The sequence below is a fragment of the Protopterus annectens genome, chromosome 11.part0, assembly GCF_019279795.1.
Source record: "Protopterus annectens isolate FY-2018-M chromosome 11.part0, PAN1.0, whole genome shotgun sequence".
Taxonomy (NCBI): Eukaryota; Metazoa; Chordata; order Ceratodontiformes; family Protopteridae; genus Protopterus; species Protopterus annectens.
The window spans coordinates 956347591-956371951 of record NC_056745.1 but is presented as its reverse complement, the minus strand read 5'-3'; the positions used below and the strand labels follow the sequence as shown (position 1 = coordinate 956371951).

The 24361-nt window shown below is 41.8% G+C and overlaps 1 protein-coding gene across 1 annotated transcript in view; it reads left to right on the top strand.

Annotated features, from left to right (window-relative positions):
• Window positions 1-24361, top strand: part of GRM3 (glutamate metabotropic receptor 3) — a 980615-nt gene that overhangs the window by 770089 nt on the left and 186165 nt on the right. Inside the window, exon 3 of the mRNA XM_044088350.1 lies at window positions 21705-22771. Coding sequence (XP_043944285.1) covers window positions 21705-22771 — 1067 coding nt within the window. The remainder of the gene's footprint in view (window positions 1-21704; window positions 22772-24361) is intronic.

Genomic DNA, 24361 nt, shown 5'->3' with positions numbered 1-24361 from the left:
AGTGATTGCCACCTAAAGTCATTAGGCATGTCTCAAACTAGAATAAAGGGTCCTGGAAAAAATGGGAGTGTACTCTGGACTCTGGTGCAGTAATACACCACTAGACAGCCAAAGACATTATAATGGAAGTAAGTGAGGCCTGTGATAGCTGGTAACTGTGTCCTTATATCAGCAACATGTTGAAATACACCTGCTAAGGCATCAATGGCTAAAAACATGTTCAACTGGGATCCTAGTGCTGAAATACAGCCATAGAAAGACATGCACATACTGATAGGTTCATAGGCAAGTACTAGGCTATCTGCCCAATGGCATTTATAAGCCTAGCCAGAATGTGTTGGCTTTCGCCACCCCCTTAGATTAGTTCCTTGTGCCTCTGTCCAGCAGAGCCATCAGTTCCCTGTGCCACTGTCCAGCAGAGCCATTAGTTCCCTGCGCCACTGTCCAGCAGAGCCAGTGCAGTGATCCCTGGGGTAAATTTTGTTTCCCATCCACCCGTCAAGGTTTCTCTTGAAGAGTGTTAGTGAGGGGCTCTGCCTGATGTATATTGGAATCTTGTTCCAAAGCATGGGGAGTCTCTGGGATAGGAATCTATCCCTCCAGCATGTCCTATTTATCGTTGTGGTGAGGTTTATATTTCTAGCATGTGGCTCTCTGGGATTTGTTTTTTTTTAGGTGGAGCATGTCCATCAATTCTGGGTTGGACATGGCCTTGTATGTCAGGCAGAGATCACCTCTGAGTAAGCGGTATGCAAATGAGTACAGCTGGAGTTTCTTGAGTCGGGCTGCATAGGGCATTTGTTTGAGGCCAGTAATCCTCTTGGTGAGGTACTTTTGTGGCCTTTCCAGCTTTTGCAGATGTCTTGTAAGGTATATCCCAAATGGGGCATTGTATTTTATGATGGGTCTAATGAGTGATAACTAGAGAGGCACAATAACCTCTTTTGTTCTAGATGTGAACCATTTTGTGATTAGGTGGGCCACATAAAAGGATTTTCTAACCACCTTGGCAATATGATTATCAAAGGAGAGATTACTATCTACTTGGGTCCCCAGATCCCATATTACATTTTCTGTATTTAGGGGACTACCACATATGTGGTAGTTCGTGGGTATTTTGTTTTTTCCAAAGGGGATGACTATGCACTTTTTGGCATTTAGCATGAGGTCATGATTGTGACACCAGGTATCCATCTCAGTGAGACCCATCTGAAGGGTGTCTGTATCAGCCGGAGAATCAATTATGGTCCCTAGTTTGCAGTCGTCTGTGAACTTGGTCAGCCATAGTCCTCCTATGCTTGCCTGTACCTCTGAGAAGTATATACCGAACAGGAGGTGTCCTAGGACTGAGCCGCGGTTTAGAGTCAGACGTAGAGCCTTCAACTCTCACCATGTGGGTTCTATCCATGGGCCAGCTGGCAACCCATCTCATAACGTAGGGATTTATGTTCAAGCTGGTGAGCTTGTCTATAATACTAGAATGAGGAATGGTGTCAAAAGCCTTTGCGAGGTCTAGCTAGGCTATGTGGACCTCCTTTCCCTCATCTAATGCCTTGGTAACCATCTCAAAGAAGTCCACCAGGTTTAGGAGGCATGATCTCCCCTTAACAAAACCAAACTGGGTAGGGTCCAAGGTTTGGAGGTTTCCAATGTCTCTGTTAATGAGTTCCATGATGATGAGTTCCATAGCCTTGCAGACCAGGCTAGTCAGGCTTATATGGCGATAGTTCCCAGGGTCCGTTGTGGATCCACCTTTGTGGAGCAGGATAACTGTTGCTGTGTGCTACTCTATGGGTACATAGCCTGTAGAGAGGCTGAGTTTGAACAGTGTGTTTAGGTGAGGGGTTAGTTCATTTTGGAGCTCTTGTAAGACACAGCCTGGGGCTCCTTCTGGTCCCATTGAAGCCGTGTTTTTGGCTTTGGATAGGGCTGTTTTAACCTGTGCATCGGTGATTGACTGGGCCCTACATTCTTCTGGTATGCTTATGGGCCCTTTAGGGGGTGAGAGGGGGTTGAAGTTTGCACTAAACCTGTCTGCCAGAATGTTTGCAATATCAGTCGGTTCAGTGTATTTTGTGCCATTTTGCACTAACTCAGAGCAGATCTGAGAGTTTCCACTTAGGTGCTTGACATAGCTAAAGAACGCTTTGTGGTTATCTTTGGAGTCATTGGCAATTTTTCTTTCGAAACTAGCCTTGGATGATTTAATAAGGATCATAGTTTCTTGCTGATACTGATCAGGGATGTCTTTCCTTCTTGGGAATTTATTCTTTTCTGTACTAGTTTCCTCCTTCTGTTGTATAACTTATTTATGGCAGGGGTCCACCAGACTGGTTTCCTTTTCTTGGAGGAGTGAGTCTTGGTTTTACTTGGGATAGCATGATCCATGCATTCCTGCAGATGCTCATAGAGTGCCTTTGTAAAGGTTTCAGCAGCTTGTACAACATTGTCCTTTAGCATGGGGGCTGTGAACCTTTCCACCTCGGTATTAAGTAACGTGAAGTTTGCTTTTGAAAAGTTTTTCATGGTGGTTTCCTTGATTGGGGGTGGGGGCAGAATGTGGATATCCAGAGTGATTAGTCTATGGTCTGATCTAACCAGCGCGGGGTTGACCTCCGGTGTGGAACACCGGTCGCCCATGTTGGTGATGACCAGGTCCAATATGTTGTTACCTCTGGTGGGTGTGTTGACCAGTTGATCCAGGGCGTTCAAGTTTATAAATTCTAGGAAGCGTTGGGCAAGGGAGTTAGTACTTGAGTAGTTTTCCCAGTTTATGTTTGAGTAATTGAAATCACCCAGTATTAAGTTGTTTGGTAAGACCTTCATATTTCCCAGTGTCTCCAGAAATGCGGAATGGGGGTCCCGGGCCATAGTGGGTGATCTGTAGCAAGCTGCAATTTGGATTGCACTTTTGCCCATTGTTAGTTGCACATAGATGATCTCTGATGCATTGTTCTGCACCACTAACCTGAAGGTGTGGGTATCCTTGATGAATATGGATACACCCCCGCCTTTTGTGTTTTGGTCCTGGTTCTGTGGCCTAACGGTATGGTATGAGTTATAGCCTAGTAGTGCTGGGGTGCTCTCAGGAGCCTTAAACCAGGTTTCTGTTACTGCACAGATGTCAATGTTCTCCATACTGAGGAGTGCCTCAAGTGCGTGCATTTTGAGGTTTAGACTTCTGGCGTTGAGTAGCATTACCCTTAGTTTTTGGTTACTTGTGCTATTTATGGTGGTGGGTTTGTCTTTTGAGCCTTGCCTAAAAAAGGCACTATGGGGGTGGCAAGAGCCTTGGCCAGTATTGAAAGCCTAAGGGTGACAGGTGCAAGCCATCTTTTGCGAAGCAACGAGGCTTGTCGAGAATGTCATCCCAGGCGGACAGATATGGATCCCCTTTGAATGTCACCAGAAACTTAGCCAATTGTTGAAAATGATCATTTTTTCTTTATACTGTGGCATCATTCTTGGTGATGGCAGGATGCTACTCAGGGTCAGGGTCATACCGGCCTGGGCTACATGATCAGAGAGCTCTTCCATGTCTCTTTTCATGTAGTCCAGGGAGGTACGTCTCAGGTCATTTACACCAACATGGACAATGACAGAGTTGTATTTGTACTTGTTCTGGAGTGACCTGAGTGCTTGAGTTATGTGGCGGATCCTGGCACCTGGCAGGCAGTTAACTGTAACCTTCTCCTTGGCCAGCCTAGTTAGTGGGGCATCAGTATGCCTGACTATAGAGTCGCCTATTACTAGTGTGTTGGGTATGTTATTTTGCATTAAGGGCTGTGATTGCATGGCACACTGATTATGTGAAGTATGTGTTTCATGGTTGGTGATGGGATGTGGAGGTTGCTTGGATGCCTGCTTTGGAGGTCTCTGTTGCTTTTGCAGATTTTTATTTAGAGCCTCCGAGTATGTTTTCATGCATTCATGTGTGTTATTTGCCGGTGTTGGTTTATAAGGTCTATGTGAGACTGGTGATGTGTTGCAAGTATTACCCTTCTCCTCTTGACTGTCAGTTCCAGTCTTCGGTTGAGAGAGTTTTGCCTCCAGTTTGGCTGTATAATTGCATCTCTCGCATATATTAGTGTTTGGTGGTAGGAGGAGAGGGTTGTCTGTGTACATGAGGCAGTTGTAACATTGCCTCAAAATGCCCAGATTCACCAGTTGGACTGGAGAGTACACAGGAAACTGCCATTTGGACATGCCTGAATAGGTAGAGTAAGCTGTTTTTCTGATTGGCTGATGGGGACGAATAGAGAGCCTTGTCCTTCTGGACAGTATAGGGGGGTCTAGTGCTAGGCTCAATTAGTGCTTGCTAAGAGTTTTAAGCAAGTGCTTGACACTGAAATTAATGGTTTGAGTGCTAAAGTTGAAGGTTTGTCTAGTTCCAAGGGAAAAATTGAAGAGTAGACTTTGTGGAGCCGAGAATAGTTTAACTCTAGAAAAATGGTGCTGCCCAGTGCACAAAACCGCACAAATGCGGTTTTTATAGCAGGGAAGTGAAAGAGATAGAAATTAGCCCAAAAATGGCTGATAAACTACTAACTTCTGGGCTGAAACCACTCCTCCAGGGACAGATAGGCTGCTCAAAGCTCCCCTCTCTCACAGGTGAACAGAGAAACTTCCTTCTATCCAAGTAAGATATGGGCAACACAGAAACTTGTAACTCAGCCCTGGATTCAGCAATAACCTGAAAACTGGACTATACTAGTTCAGAAAGGCGAGCAACAAGTATATATTTTTTTTCAGAAAATAGAGTAGATACAATCAAAACAACACTTTAAATGCACAGAAAAGGCTATCGCACTTTAGTGTGTAGCCTACAACAGTTAAACACAGATTATTTAAACACAAAAATGACTTAATTCAAGTGCAGGCAGCAAATAAGTACAATATGTAACAATAACAAACTTTTTAAATCACAGATTCACTAAAAAAAAATGGTGTTTTAGGCAGAATTAGTTAAGACAGGAAGAAAAGCAGAAAAGTGATACTTAATCACTCAAAAGTCACTCTTTTGTCTCTCTGCTGCTGTAGACTCTGCAGAACACCTGGAAGGCACTTGCTGAGTGGAATACAAGTGTAAAAACTGTGCATATGAGGATGAGAATGAGATGGATGCAGACAATGTGTGTCACAGCCTGTATGTCTCCACATATACCTTGTAAATACACCTACTGTAGCAATTACTCAGTAGCTCAGTCTGTTAAATGCCTTGTAGGTAGTGCATTTTGCCACACACAGTCATGGGTTCAAATCCTTCCTGGGTTCAAATCCAGTTTTGTGTAGCAGTTCAATTATATTATGGTGAAGACAACAAGTAATGTCTGAGGCATGCAATCCCTATCCCACAGCTTACTGCTAATTAGTGAACTGCTATCCAGTTTTGCAAGTCAAAGGCCTGCAGGTAGGAACACACTGCACATATCTGTATAGCATAACTGTATGTCACCCACTACTCTGCTAGTGGCACTGTTGCATAACAGACATACCTTACTCACATGCCTCAGTTGGACTCTAAAGGCTAACCTTACTCTGGCTCCACTGTAACTACAGGGCCAACTCAGCTGCCTCAGTTACACGTACAGCTTGTCGCCCTCAAGAGTGTTCACACTCCTCCTATGTGTTCCAGGCTGCAGCAGCAGCTGCAGCCTATAGCACACACACTTGTATGTACATGTAGCTGTTACAGACCTACCATACCCCCACCCCCTAGAACAAGGAATCCAGATACAGTCAAACCTAATGCGGGGACACAGTCCCATAGATAGGAACATGTTTTACAGTTTGCTCCTACAAAGATAGTAAGTTGATAGAATAACAGTTATTGCATTAGCATGCATATACTCATGGTTATGATGTCTAACACTCAAATATGTGTCTTTCATTACTGACCTCAACCCACAATGTTTGCCAATGAAATGCCAGATGACCACAATGTCATTAGAACACTGGTCACACTTATGAAGCAAAAACTGTAAACATACTGCTTAAATCTCTACAGTTGACAGTTGTGGTACCTACTTTCTGCAGTTCTGTAGTCTCCACACCCCAGTAATGTCCATCTTTATAGCTAAGAAAGGACCCACATCTACATGAAGGGCTTATATATTGCACTCTGCTGGCATGTCATTGGCTAATGATAGTGCAATTCAGCTGCTTTGGCAGTAATTAACATATTAGAACCACAGATTGGTGCAGAGGCACTTACCTGCTAATGAGCATTACCTTAAAAAGGCAAGCAGCTGGTTATGGGGAACAAGTCTGTATGTGACTTAACTCACACAGACAACATATTTGCGTAGGAGTACCAGAATCAGAGTTCAACATGGGGTACTGCAGTCCACCAAATATGTGAATTATTTCTTCCTAAAACAAGATGCAGATGGAAGGATGGAGATATGGGGAATAGATTACAGCAGTAAGGCAGTCTTAGATCTATGGTAATGACATGTCATTGATAATCTGCTGTCCTAACCTACAGGCATGCCTCTCAACTGTCCCTGAGTTTCATCCACTTCTTAGCTCTGTCTCTCTTACTCCCTCCTACAATGGATAGCTATTGTAGGAAAGCAAGTGAATTACATGTCATACATAGTGACAATAAGTAAGGGTGAACACTCCTGTAATGTCAAATGATGTACAGTAATACACATCCTCCCATTCTGTCAATGTCTCATATAAATAGTTCTAACATTTTAAAACTGTCCCTGAATGTCTTTGATGTACTCTGGGTACATCCCTGATTCTGTTGACATTTGTCCCTGTTTGGATGAGAGCTATGCCTAACATACCTATCAACCTCTTACAGCAAGCTATCTGGTCAAAGCCATAATTAATGGAGGGACAAAGGCCCAAAATGATGGACACTGTTTATATATTGCTCGTACAAAGTAAGAAGGTGAATAGAATAACAGGTATTATAGTACCAAAACTGTATTCTGAAGATTATGACGTCTGCAACTGACTGTTTTTATTTTCTGACATTAGCCATCAATGATTGGCCAACCATATGTCAGACATCCACAAGTTTGTGTGAAAATGACCAAATCTATGAGGCAAACATCTTGACATTCTGCAAATAGCTGTATAGTTCAGATGTATGATGCCTACAGGGGACATATACTACAGCATGTTTGCATTGTTTTCTGTCATTGTGGCACACTGGTGTTGCTGGACTCTCCCCATATAGTGGTTGTAATAGCACAGTGCTATTTGTCTGTCAGTGGCCGTATGACATATTAGTGGGAGTTTGTTCATAAGGGACACATCACAGTAGACTGCACTGCTGGGTATAGGAACATACAGCAGAATCTGTCACGGCACACAGGAACATATCACAGTATTGCCACTATCTTGGTGGGATCTTTGTGGTCAGACTGTGGGGTATGGCTTGTGCTGGAGCTGTGGATAGTGCAGGCCATTATGGGTATGCTAGATCTTTACATAGTAGATGACCATGTATCTGGTCCTGTAATGTGTTCCACTTTTGTTGTCTTTCAGGAAACATGTACTGCAGAACACATTCCCCTTTCTCAGATGCAGAGAATGACATAATAGTGGCTGGACTGAGACAGCACCATCAGATCTGGCTGTCCAGGGGGAGGCATAATTAGGAACTGTGGGCAGCATTGTGGGAAGACATTGTATGGGCTGTCAAATCAGATTGGCCAACAGGACTGGGTCTATGGGCAGGTCCAACACAGGGCCACAGACATGCTGAATTCTGCATGATGAAGGGCAGCTGATGTTGCAAGGGATCTTGCCACTACTGGTGGAGGGCCTGCAACAGAACAGCCACTCTTGGCCACAGAAGAGTTCCTGGTGAACCTAGGCACACACTGCAGCTCCCAGGAATCCATCACATCATAGGTTGTGGAGGTGGGTGCCCCGGTCTCCACAGCAGAGGAGCATCTAGGTAGGTTTACTGTGTTCATCAGTGTAATACTGTATCAGTCACAGCAGAAGGCTGTACATGCCTTTACATGGGTGTCAGGTCTATCTGCATTAGTGGAGTATTGCGGTTTAACCTCAATTGTGCACACATAGTCTGAATGTCAGCAATGCAAACATTAACGATTGCTACGGTACAAGTGGATATATGCACATATTACCCTGCAGTGTTGCACATTATGGTATTGCTGACAATACCTCTCCCTCACCCTTTCATAGGGTCATCAGGAGTTGCCCAAGCCCATGGTCCTGTACCTGGTAAGCATGCTACTGTTTTATGGATCGTGCATACCCTATGAAAGTTAAGGGCTGCCATATTGCCCTATGTACAAATGTTGCGCTTAGCCAGATTACAATATGTAACATTCTGGAACAGGTGACCACAGTTCATAGACTGGGTAATTACAGCTGCGTATTTGAGAGAATATTAACATGTTTACAGTTATAGCTGTGAGTGACTACATAGCCTGGTGTACATGAGGAAGGTAATCCAAGATGCCTGTTCAAACAGAAAAGGTAGATGTTACATATCTGAGGCAGTGACACTAGTATTGGCATATCATTATCAAGATAGGTGCACTGGGTTTTATGTGTAGTTCTATCATGTATGGTGTCATATTGCATACCATACATGTAAAGTTTACTGGCAACTGTAACTGGATGTAGCTGAAGTGCCTGCTATAAATGCTTTGACTTGTATTTGTATGTTGTTATGAGAGTGTCTGTTGTGCATGGGAGCGGAGATGAGTAAATGTGAGACTGGTACTAAAGTTGTGAATCCTCATTTGTATGAGTCTGTTTGGATTACCATACATAAAAGTGCAGATTGTAATGTACTGCTTTTGTCTTGGTTTTCACAGGTGACTGGGGAGGGGGGGTTGGAGTCTGTCCCCATCACAACCTGATGTCAGTGTCTCATCAGACTCTAATGATGATGGTGGCCATAGTGAGGCACAGGTGGGGTTGTCTGTGGCAGAATATGTCCCAGAGGTTGACATCCCTCTTCTGCCCCAATTGTCTCCACACACAGTCACTATGCCCACACATACCCAGTCCCCAGTGGCCACAGATATTGGACAGTCAGAGGGTGGACACATCCAACATGGAAGTGTGGCAACTATGGCTCCATTGAGTGTAGACACTGGCCATAGCCAGACAGCTAGCAATGTCCTACACAGGCAGATTGACAGGGGTGCCTATAGGAGGCCTGCTATCCATCCACCATGTGTTGCAGGTGTCACATCTCAAATCATTAGATGTATGTTTCAGGCCATCATGGAGGCACAAGTATGTTCTGAATGGAACACTTGATGTATGCTTAGGGTTATGGAAGCAGCACAGTCTGATATGTGTATCTGCCTCCACCACATTGAGACACCTCAGAGCAGTTCAGTGATGTAGTGGACAAATGGTGGGCTGAGACAGTATCTGTCTTGGGCTCCACATTGTCTATGGTGTAACGCCTGGCCAGAGTTGGGCATCAGACTCAAGGATGCAGGTCAGCAACACCAATCACTAAAAGTCTACATGGCCATGCTCAGTCACGCTCTCTTTGTGGCGGTACCTCCAGCACTACAGATGGCAGTGTCCTGTCCACACCACAATGTGGCAGGCCATGAGCATGTGGTCCTGGGCAGTTCCATGGGGGACACAGACCCAGCATACAGCAGTCACTGTCAAGTACTAGCACTGCATCTGACCTTGGGCATGGTGGTGCCAGTGCAACTCCTGGCAAAGCCAGTTCCTGTGTTCATGACTAGAGATGGTGAACTGTCCTCTGTACCATGTATGGTCCACAGCTGTCCGACATACACATATGCAGGGCTAGCATTGAGCTTGACTATGTACATGCACACACTCAAACACCACTGTCACATGCAGGTCAACTACAGACATACACGGCACCTCCCCATGGCCTGTTTATCCACCAACCCTTCCTGACTCTCACACATGCTGTCAACCGTTTGGCACAGCCTAGGCATCTGGCACCCCACACCACACCCTATGCATGTGCTGATACCTGTGCCACATCCCTGTCATCCTTCCCATCGATACAGGAAAATGAAGCTATGTGTCTGATGCATAGGGTGACTATATCACTTGACATGGACATGTCTAATGTAGTATTGTTTTGACATGCCACTTGTGGTCCACAACAGATACTGCATGCTGGCATGTGTCATGACTATGCACCAATCTTTGTGAACCTTACGTTGTATAATGTTGTACTGGTGGTAGTGTTACAGGATGACATGTTTCTCAAGGACCTGTGTATGTTTCTATTCCAGGAGTCTGGGGGAATAAAATATGGATGCATGGCGGCAATACAGTAGCACATCAGAAATATGATATCAGCAAGGTACAGCAGTATACGTGTACGGCTCCCAAGGTGCATATGTGTAGAGCAGTCTATCAAGGCAATGAGGGCAGTCAGTGTAATTATGCAATCATACTTTGTGCTAAGGTCTGCTACCCTTGATACATGTCACCTGGGTTTTCTGACTGTACAAATCTAGACAGTGTGGTGATGGAGTTGACACATCTACAAATATCCTGTGTCCGGGTCAGACAGGTGGCAGACATCAGTTATGGTTATGTAGAGGGAGGAATTCAAGGCCATAAAAGGCATAACCATTGCATGGAGATATTATATATGGGCATGTCCATAGTGCTGCAAGGAGATATATTTCCACACACACACAGGGCCTGCTGTTGTGAAATTAGAACCCCTACCTATCTACTATTACACACTATAGCATGCAGTACTTTTTCAGGTGCCACAGGTTATGTCTGTTTTATATGTGATTGCAGGCACAGTACTTGTGGGGTATGCAAAGTAGCTTTGTCTTACACAGCATGTGTGGCCCACAGAGTGATATTGCTTGGTACTGTTATTGTACCTAGTGTCCTAGGAGTGGGATACCTGTTAGTAGCCTTGCTATGGGTGCACAGTTACCAGTATGGCCATATTATGGAGCACATACTATTGGACAGGGTACCTGTTGTCCCAAGTGGCTGTTAGATTTCTCCAGGTAGCCCAGTAGCCCACTATATTCCCTTGCATACATGCAGCAGGTTCATACATATGCTACCATATTGTAGTACCCCTTACAAGTGGTGTATAGGTGAGTGACTTACCTTGCAAATGTAGCAGGTGACAGACCTGTAGTTTGGGGCTGACTCTGTCTGATGTATGCAGAAAACATCCAATAAATGGTTATGTACAGGTTGTGTAGGCTAGCTGGCATCATTTTTACTATATCTATGTGAGTCAGAATAAGGTGCCCATCCCTAGGGCCCTAGGTTTTCAGTGCATGTGCTATGCATTGTCTCTTGGCCAAGGCCAGGGCATACTGGGCACATCTATGTCTGCCTATGAGGACATCTTCAAGGGGTGCCTCTTTCGAGTCCTCCTGTGGTTATGGGGACCTAGGAAGTAGTGGTGGGGGTTGAGTGTCCCTTTCCTTTGTTGATCCTGCTGCGGCTGTTTCCACAGGATCATATTGTGTAGCATGGCACATACTGTGAACATCTGTGCACATGTGGCTGGAGAGTACTGCAGGGTTCCACCAGACATATCAAGGCACTGGAACCATCACTTCAGCAGCCCAAACACATTCTCTGTGATGTTCCTAGTTTGTGTGTGTGCCTCATTATGGCATTCCTCCATGGGTGTGTGTGCATTTCTGATAGGTGTCATCATCCATGGTTCTAGTGCATAGCCAGTATCCCCCAGTAAATGGCCGTGTGGGATGTCCCCCCAGCAAATATGTGGTACAGCTGTGATGTGTGCCAGATATGGGAGTCGTGATAACTGCCAGATCTGCCAGCACACACACATTCATGATAATGCCCTGGGCATTGCACATGACCTGGCAGTTGATGGAGTAATACCCCTTGCAGCTGACATAGATTCTACCCTGCTCACTGGGTGGTGCCTTGATGTGTACATGAGTGCAGTCTATGGCACCCAGTACCTCAGGGTAGTGTGCTACATGGCAGAACTGCTTGTTGCATATTGCTGGCCCTTGCTTCAGGGGTGAGGGGAAAATAAATGTACTCACTGGTATGTGGTAGCATGGCATTCAGGAAATGGTGGACTACCCTGGATGCTGATGCCTGTGAGACCCCCATCATGTCCCCAGTTGGTCTTTGGAAAGTACCTGTGGCTAGTATCCTTAGAGCGTCACATACATTTGTGTCCACTGGGATGGGTTCCCCTCTGTTGGCTCTGGGTCTGAGTTGAGGGTGTCAGAGCTCAGTGAGTTATTGTAGTATGTCCCTGTCCACCCTGTAGTGCTCTACAATCTCCAGCTCATGTCGTTTCTGGAAGGTAACCCTGGGCCTGAACACTCTTCTCCTTCTCAGTCTATGCCTGTTGTCAGCAGCAGCAGCATTGACCTCAGCATCTAGCACATACAGATGTAGCAGACCTGCAGCAGCCCCTAGCATTCATTCAGTTAACATTACCAAGTCTGTACTCCACTGGTGCAGAGTTTGAGGGAGAAATTAGATTGCAGGGTGTATGCAACCTTTACTGGGCTCTGCTGTTGGTGTAGGCTGTGTGATTGGCTAGCTATGATGCATTCCACCTGCCAAGTACATCATTAAGAACATCTAATGGCTATAGTTTAAGTTCATAGGTTCATAGGTTCATAGGTAGGTACTAGGCTATCTGCCCGAAGGCATTTATAAGCCTAACCGGAATGTGATGGCTTTCACTGCCCCCTTAGATTAGTTCCCTGTGCCTCTGTCCAGCAGAGCCATTGAAGTGATCCCTGGGGTAAACATTTTGTTTCCCATCCACTCGTCAAGGTTTCTCTTGAAGATGGTTAGCAAGGAGCTCTGCCTAATGTAAATTGGAATCTTGTTCCAGAGCGTGAGACGTCTCTGGGACAGGAATCTATCCCTCCAGCACTTCCTATTTATTGTTGTGGTGAGGTTTAGATCCCTGGAGTGTGTGGCTTGAGGGGATATGGTTTCCTTTAGGTAGAGCATGTCCATCAAGTCTGGGTTGGACATGGCCTTGTATGTCAGGCAGAGATCACCTCTGAGTAGGCGGTATGCAACCGAATACAGCTGGAGTTTCTTCAGTCGAGCTGCATAGGGCATCTGCTTGAGGCCAGTGATCCTCCTGGTAAGGTACTTCTGTGGTCTTTCCAGTTGTTGCAGGTGTCTTGTCAGGTACATCCCAAATGGGGCATTGTACTCTATGATGGGTCTAATGAGTGATGCATAGAGGGGCCCAATGACCTCTTTCGATCTGGATGCAAACTCTTTTGTGATTAGGTGGGCCACATAGAAGAATTTTCTAACCACTTTGGTAATGTGATTATCAAAGGAGAGGTTACTATCTCTCCTTTGATAATCCCTTATTAAGTCTTCCGTATTTAGGGGGCCACCACCTATGTGGTAGTTTGTGGGTACTTTGTTTTTTTCCAAAGGGGATGACTAGGCACTTTTTGGCATTTAGCTTGAGGCCATGGTTTTGACACCAGGTATCTGTCTCAGTGAGAACCTTTTGGAGGATGTCTGTGTCAACCAGAGAGTCAATTATAGCCCCTAGTTTGCAGTCGTCTGAGAACTTGGGCAGCCATAGTCCTCCTGTACTTGCCTGTACCTCTGAGAAGTATATGCCGAACAGGAGGGGATCTAGGACTGAAGCCTGGGGAACACCACTTGTAACCAGTTTAGAGTCAGACCTAGCTCCGCAACTCTTACCATGTGGGTTCTGTCCATGAGCCAATTGGCAACCCATCTCATGACATAGGGGTTTATGTTCAGGCTGGTGAGCTTGTCTATAATACCTGAGTGGGGAATGGTTTCCAAGGCCTTTGCGAGGTCTAGGTAAGCTATGTGGACCACCTTTCCCTTGTCTATAGCCTTGGTAACTGTCTCAAAGAAGTCCACCAGGTTTAGGAGGCATAATCTGCCCTTAACAAAACCGAACTGGGTAGGGTCCAGTGTTTGGAGGTTTCCAATGTCTCTGTTAATGAGATCCATGATGATGCACTCCATAGCTTTGCAGACCAAGCTAGTCAGGCTTATAGGGCGATAGTTCCCGGGGTCCATTGTGGCTCCACCTTTGTGGAGTGGAATAACCATTGCTGTGTGCCACTCTGTGGGCACATAGCCTGTGGAGAGGCTGAGTTTAAACAGTGTGTTTAGGTGAGGGGTTAGTCCATCTTTGAGCTCATGTAGGACGTAGCCTGGGACACCATCCGGTCCCATTGATGCTGTGTTTTTGGCTTTGGAGAGGGATGTTTTAACCTGAGTGTCTGTGATTTCATGGGCACTACATTCTTCTGGTATAGTTATGGGCCCTTTTGGGGGTGAGAGGGGGGTGAAGTTTGCACTGAACCTGTCTGCCAGGATGTTGGCTATATCAGTCGGTTCAGTGTATTTTGTGCCATTCTGCACTAACTCTGAGCAGATTTGAGAATTGCCACTTGGATTCTTGACATAGCTAAAGAATGCCTTGTGGTTATCTTTGGAGTCCATGGCAATTTTTCTTTCGAAGCTGGCCTTGGATGATTTTATTAGGGAACGTAGTTTCTTGCTGATACTGATCAGGGATGTCTTCCCTTCTTGGGATTTTACTCTTTTCTGTACTAGTTTCCTCCTTCTATTGCATAGCTTGTTTATAGCAGGGGTCCACCAGACTGGTTTCCTTTTCTTGAAGGAGTGAGTCTTGGTTTTCTTTGGGATAGCACGATCCATGCATTCTTGTAGGTGCCTGTAGAGTGCATTAGTAAAGGATTTTGCAGCTTGGACAGCGTTATCCTTTACCATGGGGGCTTTGAAACTTCCCACCTTGGTCTTAAGTAACGTGAAGTTTGTTTTTGAAAAGTTTTTCACAGTGTTTTTTTTTACTTGGGGTGGTGGCGGAATGTGGATATCCAGAGTGATTAGTTTATGGTCAGATCTAACCAGCAAGAGGCTGACCTCCGGTGTGGAACACCGGTCGCCCATGTTGGTGATGACCAGGTCCAATATGTTGTCACCTCTGGTGGGGGTGTTGAACAGTTGATCCAGGGCTTTTGAGTTTATAAATTCTAGGAGATATTGGGCAGGGGAGTTTGTACTTGAGTGTTCTCCCAGTTTATGTTTGGGTAATTGAAATCACCCAATATCAGGGTGTTTGGTAGGACCTTTATGTTTCCCAGTGTTTCCAGGAATGCAGAGTGGGGGTCCTGGGACATGGTGGGTGATCTGTAGCAAGCTATAATTTGAATAGCTGTTTTTCCCATTGTTAGTTGCACGTGGATGATCTCTGAAGCATTGTGCTGTGCCACTAACCTGGAGGTGTGGGTATCTTTGTTGAATATGGATACTCCCCCACCTTTAGTATTTCAGTCCAGGTTTTGTGGCTGAAATGTATGGTATGAGTTGTAGCCTGGTAGTGCTGGGGTGCTCTCTGGAGCCTTAAACCAGGTTTCTGTTACTGCACATATATCGATTTTCTCCATACTGAGGAGTGCCTCAAGTGTGTGCATTTTGAGGTTTAGACTTCTGGTATTGAGTAGCATTACCCTCAGTTTTTTGTTACTTGTGCTATGACAAAAAGTGACTCAGTAATTAATACATCATTGGCTTTTGGATACACTCAGCACAGTGGCACATTGCACAAGGACGCAGAAACAAGCGGCCTGAAGTTAAACAAAGCTCAGCAGTCATTGTACACGTGCCCCTGAAAGGGTATCCTCAGCATGGTGGCACACTGCACAAATATGCTGAAACACACATCTCGAAAGTCAACAAAGCTTAAAAGCCAGTGTACACTCTCCCACCCACTGAGCACAGCAGTGCAGCAAGCAAAGGGCACAGCTTACAAGTCCTCAGACACACCCCCCCTGTTGATGTCAGCTACCTCTTCTGTGGACATCAACGTGGTTCTGTGCCTACATGGAAGGGATATGCAGACACGGATACCCATTTGTGCTATTCAGTAACCCCAACTCATCTGCATAGGATTCCATGCACACAACTTGGAAACTACATGGTTCTAGGCCCTACCTGATTAGCAACAGCAGCATTCCTCCATTTCAGATACTCCATGTAGGGTCCTATAATACATTTCTGTCACATACTATTAAATTTGGTTTTTCATTTTTTTTTTTTTTTTTTTTATATTTTCATCACTGCATGTTTGTGCACTGTGGCACACTGCACAAATATATCCAGATCAGTAAAAAAATAAAATTATTTTAACTTATTTCCCATACATTTGTGGACACATGGCAGATAGTTTTGCAGCTATCTGTGTCTGCTACGCTATTTCTGTCCTTCTAACTCCACTTTTGCAACCCCGGTTTCTGCTTAACATTCTGTAGCACAACTACAGACACCGACACAGGGACTGCAGAACTGCCAATCTGCTTGCTGGATCGCTGTACCTCCCTCATTTGCATGCAATTCATCTGCTTATGAGGTGATTTGCATGCCATGGATACTTCCGTGTTGGTGTTCTCGTGCACACCACTCAGCTCTGTTTACCAGATCACAAACCTGCTTACTTTTGTGTAAGCAGTGTGCCATTATACCTACATGGAAAAAAGTCCATGTAGGCTTTATTAAATTCCCCCATAATCATAACCTCAAGATTCAAAATACAAGTTCAAGATTATTTTAACATGATTGATTAGTGCTTTAATTTCAGTAAAATATGACATATAAAATATAGTTGCCATGTATAACATAATTGTCCACTGCTGTGGTACTTGTAGAGTGATGGAAAGTGTTAAATAATCTTGATTAGGGATTCTATAATACATTTGTGTAATAATAATTTTTGAAAAAACAGTTTATATAATACAAGGCATATTTTGGCAAAACTAAAAGAAAGTTTTCACTTGGATTAAAGAGCATTGTAGGGATATAAATATATAGATTTTAAGAATCCCTTAGCAGAGGACTTCTATTATTGCCAAAATTCAGAACATAGAAATATAAAGTCGGTTATTGCTTGCAAGTTTACTTATTCAGAAAAAAATAGATGATGATGTTAAAAGGATGTGTTACATATTACAGTATAATTTTGGTTTAAATCAAGAAATCAATTGTCACACAGTTATTCATTAGTTTATTTATTTATTTATTTATTTATTTGATGTTATCTAATGTGCTTTTAACTTACATTTTGTTTTTGGTGGGAGGTGCTGGACATTATAATCATTGTTTTCAATGAGCTTCATGATTACTTAAAGGCTTGGCAATCTAAGGCACTAAATGAAGTGCTAATTCCTATACTGTAGATATTTCTACCAACTCTTGATGTTTTAGTCAGTTCAACTCAAACTGTTGAATATCTGACTTGGTCCACCTGGAGCTCTCCAAGCCCTCTGTCAGGCCCACACACCATGCATTTATAACCTGTCATATATCATTTGCAGGGCTTAGCCTCCTGAATTAGAATTTCCTTCCTTAAAATGGTTATTTGCCATCTAAGGCACCAGACATTAAATTTTCCTATGTTTTCCCAGAAATATGTTTATCTCCCTGGAGTCTCCTCTTTCTTTTATAGCACACATATCCACATTTTTATATTAAAGTGAAGAAACTGATCAACAGCTTCTTTCTACCTTGTATAAACCTTATAATGGTCTTCATCATTCATTACTGTTTAGTCCAGTTATTTTATCACATATGATATATTATCCTAACACAAAACTTTATCAAAGAACTTGGTATATCACAAATGCTGTGCACTGCTTTTGAACACAAAACTCAAGGAAAAGAAAAAAGGTGAGCATTATGCTTAATTTGCACCTTATGCCTGTTCCTCTTTGGAGTTAATATGTATAGCTACACCAATGCTGGAAGTCTTATGAATCCCAAATGGCAGTTAATATTTTCCTTTCGTACATCTGATATCTATAGACATAGCCGACCTTAGGCATAGGCCAACTAGGCGGCTGCCTAGGGCACCGCTCTAGCAGGGGCACTTCTCCAGTATTTATTTTGGTTATTTTTTGTAGGAAAGAAATAATTTCTTTAAAACATGTTGAATGAATACAGGAAAAAAAATGAAAAGTAAGACAAACTGTGACAAAAAGGAAGAAACAAGTAATCTGTATGGTGTAGGTAGACTGGGATGGTGGCACCAGGTGCTGGTGAAGGAGGGGGCACTGTGGACCCCTTTTATTTAGGGCACCAGTTGACCAAAGGCCAGCCCTGTCTATAGAGTTTGTTTATTATATAAAATATGGAGATGTGTTTATAACGATTATTGGATTTTAAGATTAAAATGACTTTACATGCTTTATTTTTCATAATTCCTATCTCACCTTTGTGAAGTATGACTAATAAGAGTAAATCCATTTAGCTCAAACAGCACCTCAATTTTAACTGAGCTCTTTGGCACACATACACTTGCTCAACAATCCTAGGAAAATAATTCCCTACAGCTTTGTCTTGTGATTTGCTGCTCTTTGCCATTGCATTTTCTCAAGCTGACATTAAATGATTCTGTTCAATATGTTTTTCCAGGTAAAAGTTGATTAAATGAAATGTTACAGACATCTCCTATCCAAAATTTACTTATCTAAAATGACATCACTTACTTTGTACATATGCAGTTGTAATCTGATTACCACTTTAACACCTAGAGTAACATTTTCTCAACATTTTGATATTTTGTCTTGTGTATATAAAAGTATATAATCATTGCACAAATGTTGCCCAACACAGCAGACTGTGACATATATCTACCCAAATCTTGTCATGGTCTCTTTACTGCACAGGGTAAGTGTGAAATTCTGCTACACTATACCACAATAAATATTCCAAGCTACAAATATGCAACATTATTGCTTTTGTGAAAGCAAACATTTCAAATCCACTGAATTATCATAGTTGTAATCAAATCTTTACCATAAAAAAAAAAATGCTTAGTTATACATCTGCAGATAGAGGACTATTACCTATCAAAGAAAAGAGAAACAAAATAGGTCAGAGACAGTATACACTGTAATTCAGAATAATTTATGAATTACATTATAGTCTCAAAAATTATACAAGAAAATGTAAAACTTACTTTACATGAGGATTAAGGCCTCAAATCCTCTCATACATAGTTCATGCATAGTTCCTTTCCCGGTGTTCACTGACTAACTCAAGAAATTTGAAAGTATGCATAATTAGTCTAATACAGTTTATTCACTGAGAATATAATCAAACAACTCCCTTTCTGCCACAAAACTATAATAATAATATACACAAGAAATGTGCTTTATCTTTTTGTGTACCAAAGCCAGTGAAAAACTGAATGTTTTCTAAATGCTCTAAATAGAGCTTGCAGTAGAAACACATGCACTTATTACAAAGGCAGACTAACTTTTGCTGAGTGGGTTATATAAAAATAATCATTTGTAAACCGAGGGAAAAACAGCTATTTGTTTCATATTCTTAAATTTAAAAAGCATAAATGCATTCATAAAAAAATAATTCTGCCCTTAAAAGGAATCTTAACATGGCCTCAAGTAACTTGAATGGAATGACTATCACTGAAAATAGTAAGTACAAAACATCTTTATCTAGTATGGATGGCAACAGTAAAAGCTTCTTAAAGTATATATACTCTCAAAAGTCATCATATGTCCTAGCTAGTCCGGTATTAAATGGGAGTAAGTTAGAACTGGAGTCCAAAGGTCTCATTAACATTTTTGCAAATATTTTCTAATATGACTGTTAGGTTTGTTTGGAGTCTACTACAGGTGATGTTAAGTCAAGCAGTCAGATCATAAAAATACTAAAAAAAACTGTTGTCATTAAAAAAAACTGAAAAAAAGCATACCTTTAATCATAAAAACAAGTATTGGTACAAGGGGTAAAACCCCTACATCCCTTATACCCCCCATAATCTTGTATATACCAACTCCAAGATTGTACAATACTGGATGAAGGGCAAATTCCTACTTCTTCTGTACCACAATCTTCCACCAACAATTACAGATATTTTCATTTTAATATTTAGTCCCTTCTGCTATGGCACAGTAAGTCTGAACAAGTGATAACTTGAATAACTGATAACCGTGATAACTTGAAAGGAATTCTTTTGTGGAACCCACCAATTGACCTACAGCTTAGCCCAACTTAGACAGAGTAATAGTTACTATAGATTTAAACATGATGAAAAATTAAAGCCTGGGTGTTAACAGTTTCCACACTTAACTAAGAATGTGTTGGTTGAACCTGTGATACATACGTTAAATTTTTTGTTACTTCAGGGAAAAGTACTCAGAGACTGGTGATTAACCATTTAGTAGATTTGTATAAAAGAAGAAAATCAGAACTGATACAGATATTAAACAAATCTTACATGTGTAATTTGTAATTGTTTTGAGAGATGTCTTGTCAGCATCCTGAAATGTACAAACTCACACTTTTAGTAGTCTACACCCAGGGTGATACGTGTTACATCACTGGAGTCTATGCTAGCAAATGTAATTGACTTTTATGAACCTGATTGTCTGCTCTTGATATAAGCCTTCAAGTGATGATTGGGTACATTAAAGTTAAGGCCTTTGACTATCTCATATAGGTATAGCTAGCCAAGTACTGAGAACTAGTCAGTGTAATTTTAAATTTTAGATAAAGCTCAATAAAGACATTTTGGATGGGATCACTGTTAACAAAGATCATGTTTTTTTTCTTTAATTTCTAATAAATTTGACTTTAAATAAAATTCTGAAAAAGTTGGCACTGCTTCATTTGTTCGGTTACTTCTTAAAACAGTTTCATCCAGAGACCCAGCATTGATGACAGGTTTGTTTAAATCAATTATATCCCCTACTGTAGAATATAACTGAGATTTCTTTTGTTACTGAAATGATGATCTTCAACTATTATAACACATAAAGAAAAATGTTACAACGTTCCAACCTACAGAGATAAAAAATACTAATATTGTACAATCAGACGCTATACCGCTTAAGTTAGCACTGCATTCAGGGTTGACTATGTTTGGCATTCAGGACTCTTCATAGTGAAATCATAAGAGTAAATAAAAATTCAGGAACATTAAGGCATAATAATTTATTGTACACTGTTCCTGATCCTAAAATAAGCCGATATGTATCATAATCAATTCCAGTATTGTGTAACAAATTGCCATCATTCATTAGGAAATCCTCCTTCTTAAGAACTATTAAAATAGAATTAGATATCTGGGTTGATATGGGCAAATATAATTCCCATGCACTGGGTTCTGAGTTCCATACTGGCTTTCTGGTCTGAACGCCGGTCTCCTACACCTGTAAAGTTATAAATACCTAAAATTACTCCTAGAATTAAAGGTAACTTTAAAAATATTAACCACTGTTAATCTATAACCTGTCACAAAACAAAAGGATAAGGAATATTTATTTAGAACACTGCAAAAAATGTTTTTAAGAGCAATTGACAAGACTTTAACAAATTCTGACACAAGTGTGTAGTAATACATCTTGTTTGTAGTTGAGGTGGTAAGTTTCTTTTTGCTTTTGTTTTATTCCCTAGTCAATGATAAGCAATCTTGTGATATCTTGCAGAGTAATTTTCACATATAAGTATGTTCTGCTAGAAATACAGTTATTAACTTTTAAAGAAAACGTTTTAATGCTTATTTCTTATTAGGTTCCTGTCTATAATTTGCTGCTATCTAAGCAGTCCATTGAAAGGCATGCATGATTAAAATATCTGCCAGTATTTATATCTCCTTGTTAACCAGTACTCTGTTTTCAATCATATACTCTCTTTTTGATTTCCAGCCCCCTTTCACACTGCAGGCACTGGAGATAACATCGTCAAATTTGATGCCTTCGGAGATGGAATAGGAAGGTATGATGTCTTCAAATTTCAGCAGATTGGAGACAGATATTCTTATCTCAAAGTTGGTCATTGGGCTGAAACATTATCACTGGACACTGGTCGCATGCACTGGCCTTATGATGCTATCCCTGCATCTCAGTGTAGTGAACCCTGTGCTAAAAATGAAATGAAGAATATGCAGTCTGGAGATTTCTGCTGTTGGATATGCATTCCTTGTGAAGATTATGAATATCTGACACCAGAGCAGACCTGTGAAGACTGTGGTCCTGGACGGTGGCCCACAGAGGATCTCACTGGCTGCTATGACCTCCCAGAAGACTACATTAAATGGGAAGATGGATGGGCATTGGGTCCAATTAGTGTCTCATGTCTTGGTTTTCTCTGCACTTTTTTCATTGTGACTGTCTTTCTGAAACATAACACCACTCCACTGGTCAAAGCATCGGGCCGTGAGCTGTGCTACATATTATTGTTTGGTGTCTTTATGTGTTACTGTATGACTTTCTTTTACATAGCTAAGCCCTCTCTTACCACTTGCACATTACGTCGTTTAGGGCTGGGAACTTCATTTGCTGTTTGTTACTCAGCACTTCTTACAAAGACAAACCGGATTTCCAGAATATTTAATGGTGCCAAGGAAGGAACTCAGAGGCCAAAATTCATCAGTCCCAGCTCACAAGTTTTTATCTGTATGAGTCTCATATTTGTACAAATTGCCATAGTGTCAGTATGGCTCATGTTTGAGCCTCCAGGCACAAGAAAGCACACTCTTGCTGAAAAGAGGGACACTGTTGTGCTAAAATGTAATGTCAGAGACTCCAGTATGTTAATCTCTTTGACATACGACATAGTACTTGTAGTTCTATGCACTTTTTATGCTTTCAAAACAAGGAAGTGTCCAGAGAACTTCAATGAAGCCAAGTTTATTGGGTTTACAATGTACACTACTTGTATCATCTGGCTGGCCTTCCTCCCAATATTTTACGTGACTTCTAGTGACTACAGAGTAAGTGTCCACACGTTGCTCTCTTGTATGGTCAGTAACTGTCCTGAGTAGCATCAGCACACAGAACCCTTCTAAGGTACTGTTGTAATAATTATTTAAATGTATGACGTTGCATTAATATCCCTTGGTATCCCTGGTGGTGAAAAGTTGATAACTATGTAAAGATAGAAAATAAAGCTCTAACATCAATAACACATTTGAGAAGGGAATGTTTTGTCAGGGAACACCAAAGAATAACAGATCGTAGAAAGGTAGTATCCCTTTATTTTAAATGGTAAGAATTTTGGTCACGGGACAAAAGTTGATCAAAATTAGTTTAAGTCTGAGTCAGGAAAACAAAATCAACTGCATGCATTCAGCTTGAAGAAGGGTCACCACCTATTCAAATACCAATAGTGGACATTTTCTACTGAAGCATGACTTTTGTATGGCAGTTCATAAACCCATTCACTGCAAAGGATGTGTATTTATCAATTATCAAAATTATTACCCAGTTTTGTTTTGCTTCTTAATTGATTGCTTGTTTTTTTTATCATAGCAAGGAGTTTCAGTTATATTGTCAAACATTTATATATCATTTACTTAACAGATTTTTTTCCTATGAAAATATTAAGACATACATTATCTTTTTTCTTTCTAGGATACAAACACCAACATTTGGACTGTCCAGTGAAAGTTATAACTAGTAACAATGGCAATCTCATAGATTAGGTTTAGGAAGCAACACATCTCCCTTGTAATGAAGAAAAATATAAAAAAATATATTGCAAGGCAAGTGCCTTCATTCCACTAGGAAGGGTTATGTGACTATTCAGTTGTCTATTTTTTTTTTCTTTTCCTGAAGTTAAGCTGTAGAACAAGTTATAACTTTTTATCTGACTCTAGTCTTTCTAGTGTGAATAAAAATATTGTACAGGTGTGTCTCTTGATGGGGGCATGTATCAAGCATTAGCATATCACAAAGGAATGTTTAGTAAAATGTTAATGCACATTTCAAGGGATTTTCTTCTTCTTCTTCTTCTTCTTCTTCTTTCAGCTTTTCCCGATTAGGGGTCAGCACAGCAGATCACCTGTTTCCATTTCTTCCTGTCCTCTTTATCTTGCTCTGTCACACCAACCACCTGCATGTCCCCTATCACTAAACCTTATCTTAGGCCTTTCTCTTTTCCTCTTACCTGGCAGCTTCATCCTTAGCATCCTTTTCCCAATATACTCAGCATTGCTCCTCAGCACATGTCCAAACCAATGTAATCTTGCCTCTCTGGCTTTGTCTCCAAACCTTCCAACCTGGGCTGACCCTCTAATATACTTATTCCTAATCCTATCTACCCTCATCACACCCAGTGCAAATCTTAACATCTTTAAATCTGCCACATCCAGCTCTGACTCCTGCCTTTTTGTCACTGCCACTGTCTCCAACCCATATAGCATAGCTGGTCTCACTACCCTTTTGTAGACCATCCCTTTCACTCTTACTGGTACTCGTCTGTCACAAATCACTCCTGACACTCTTCTCCATCCACTCCACCCTGCCTGTACTGTCTTCTTCATCTCTCTTCCACACTCGCCATTACTCTGAACTGTTGATCC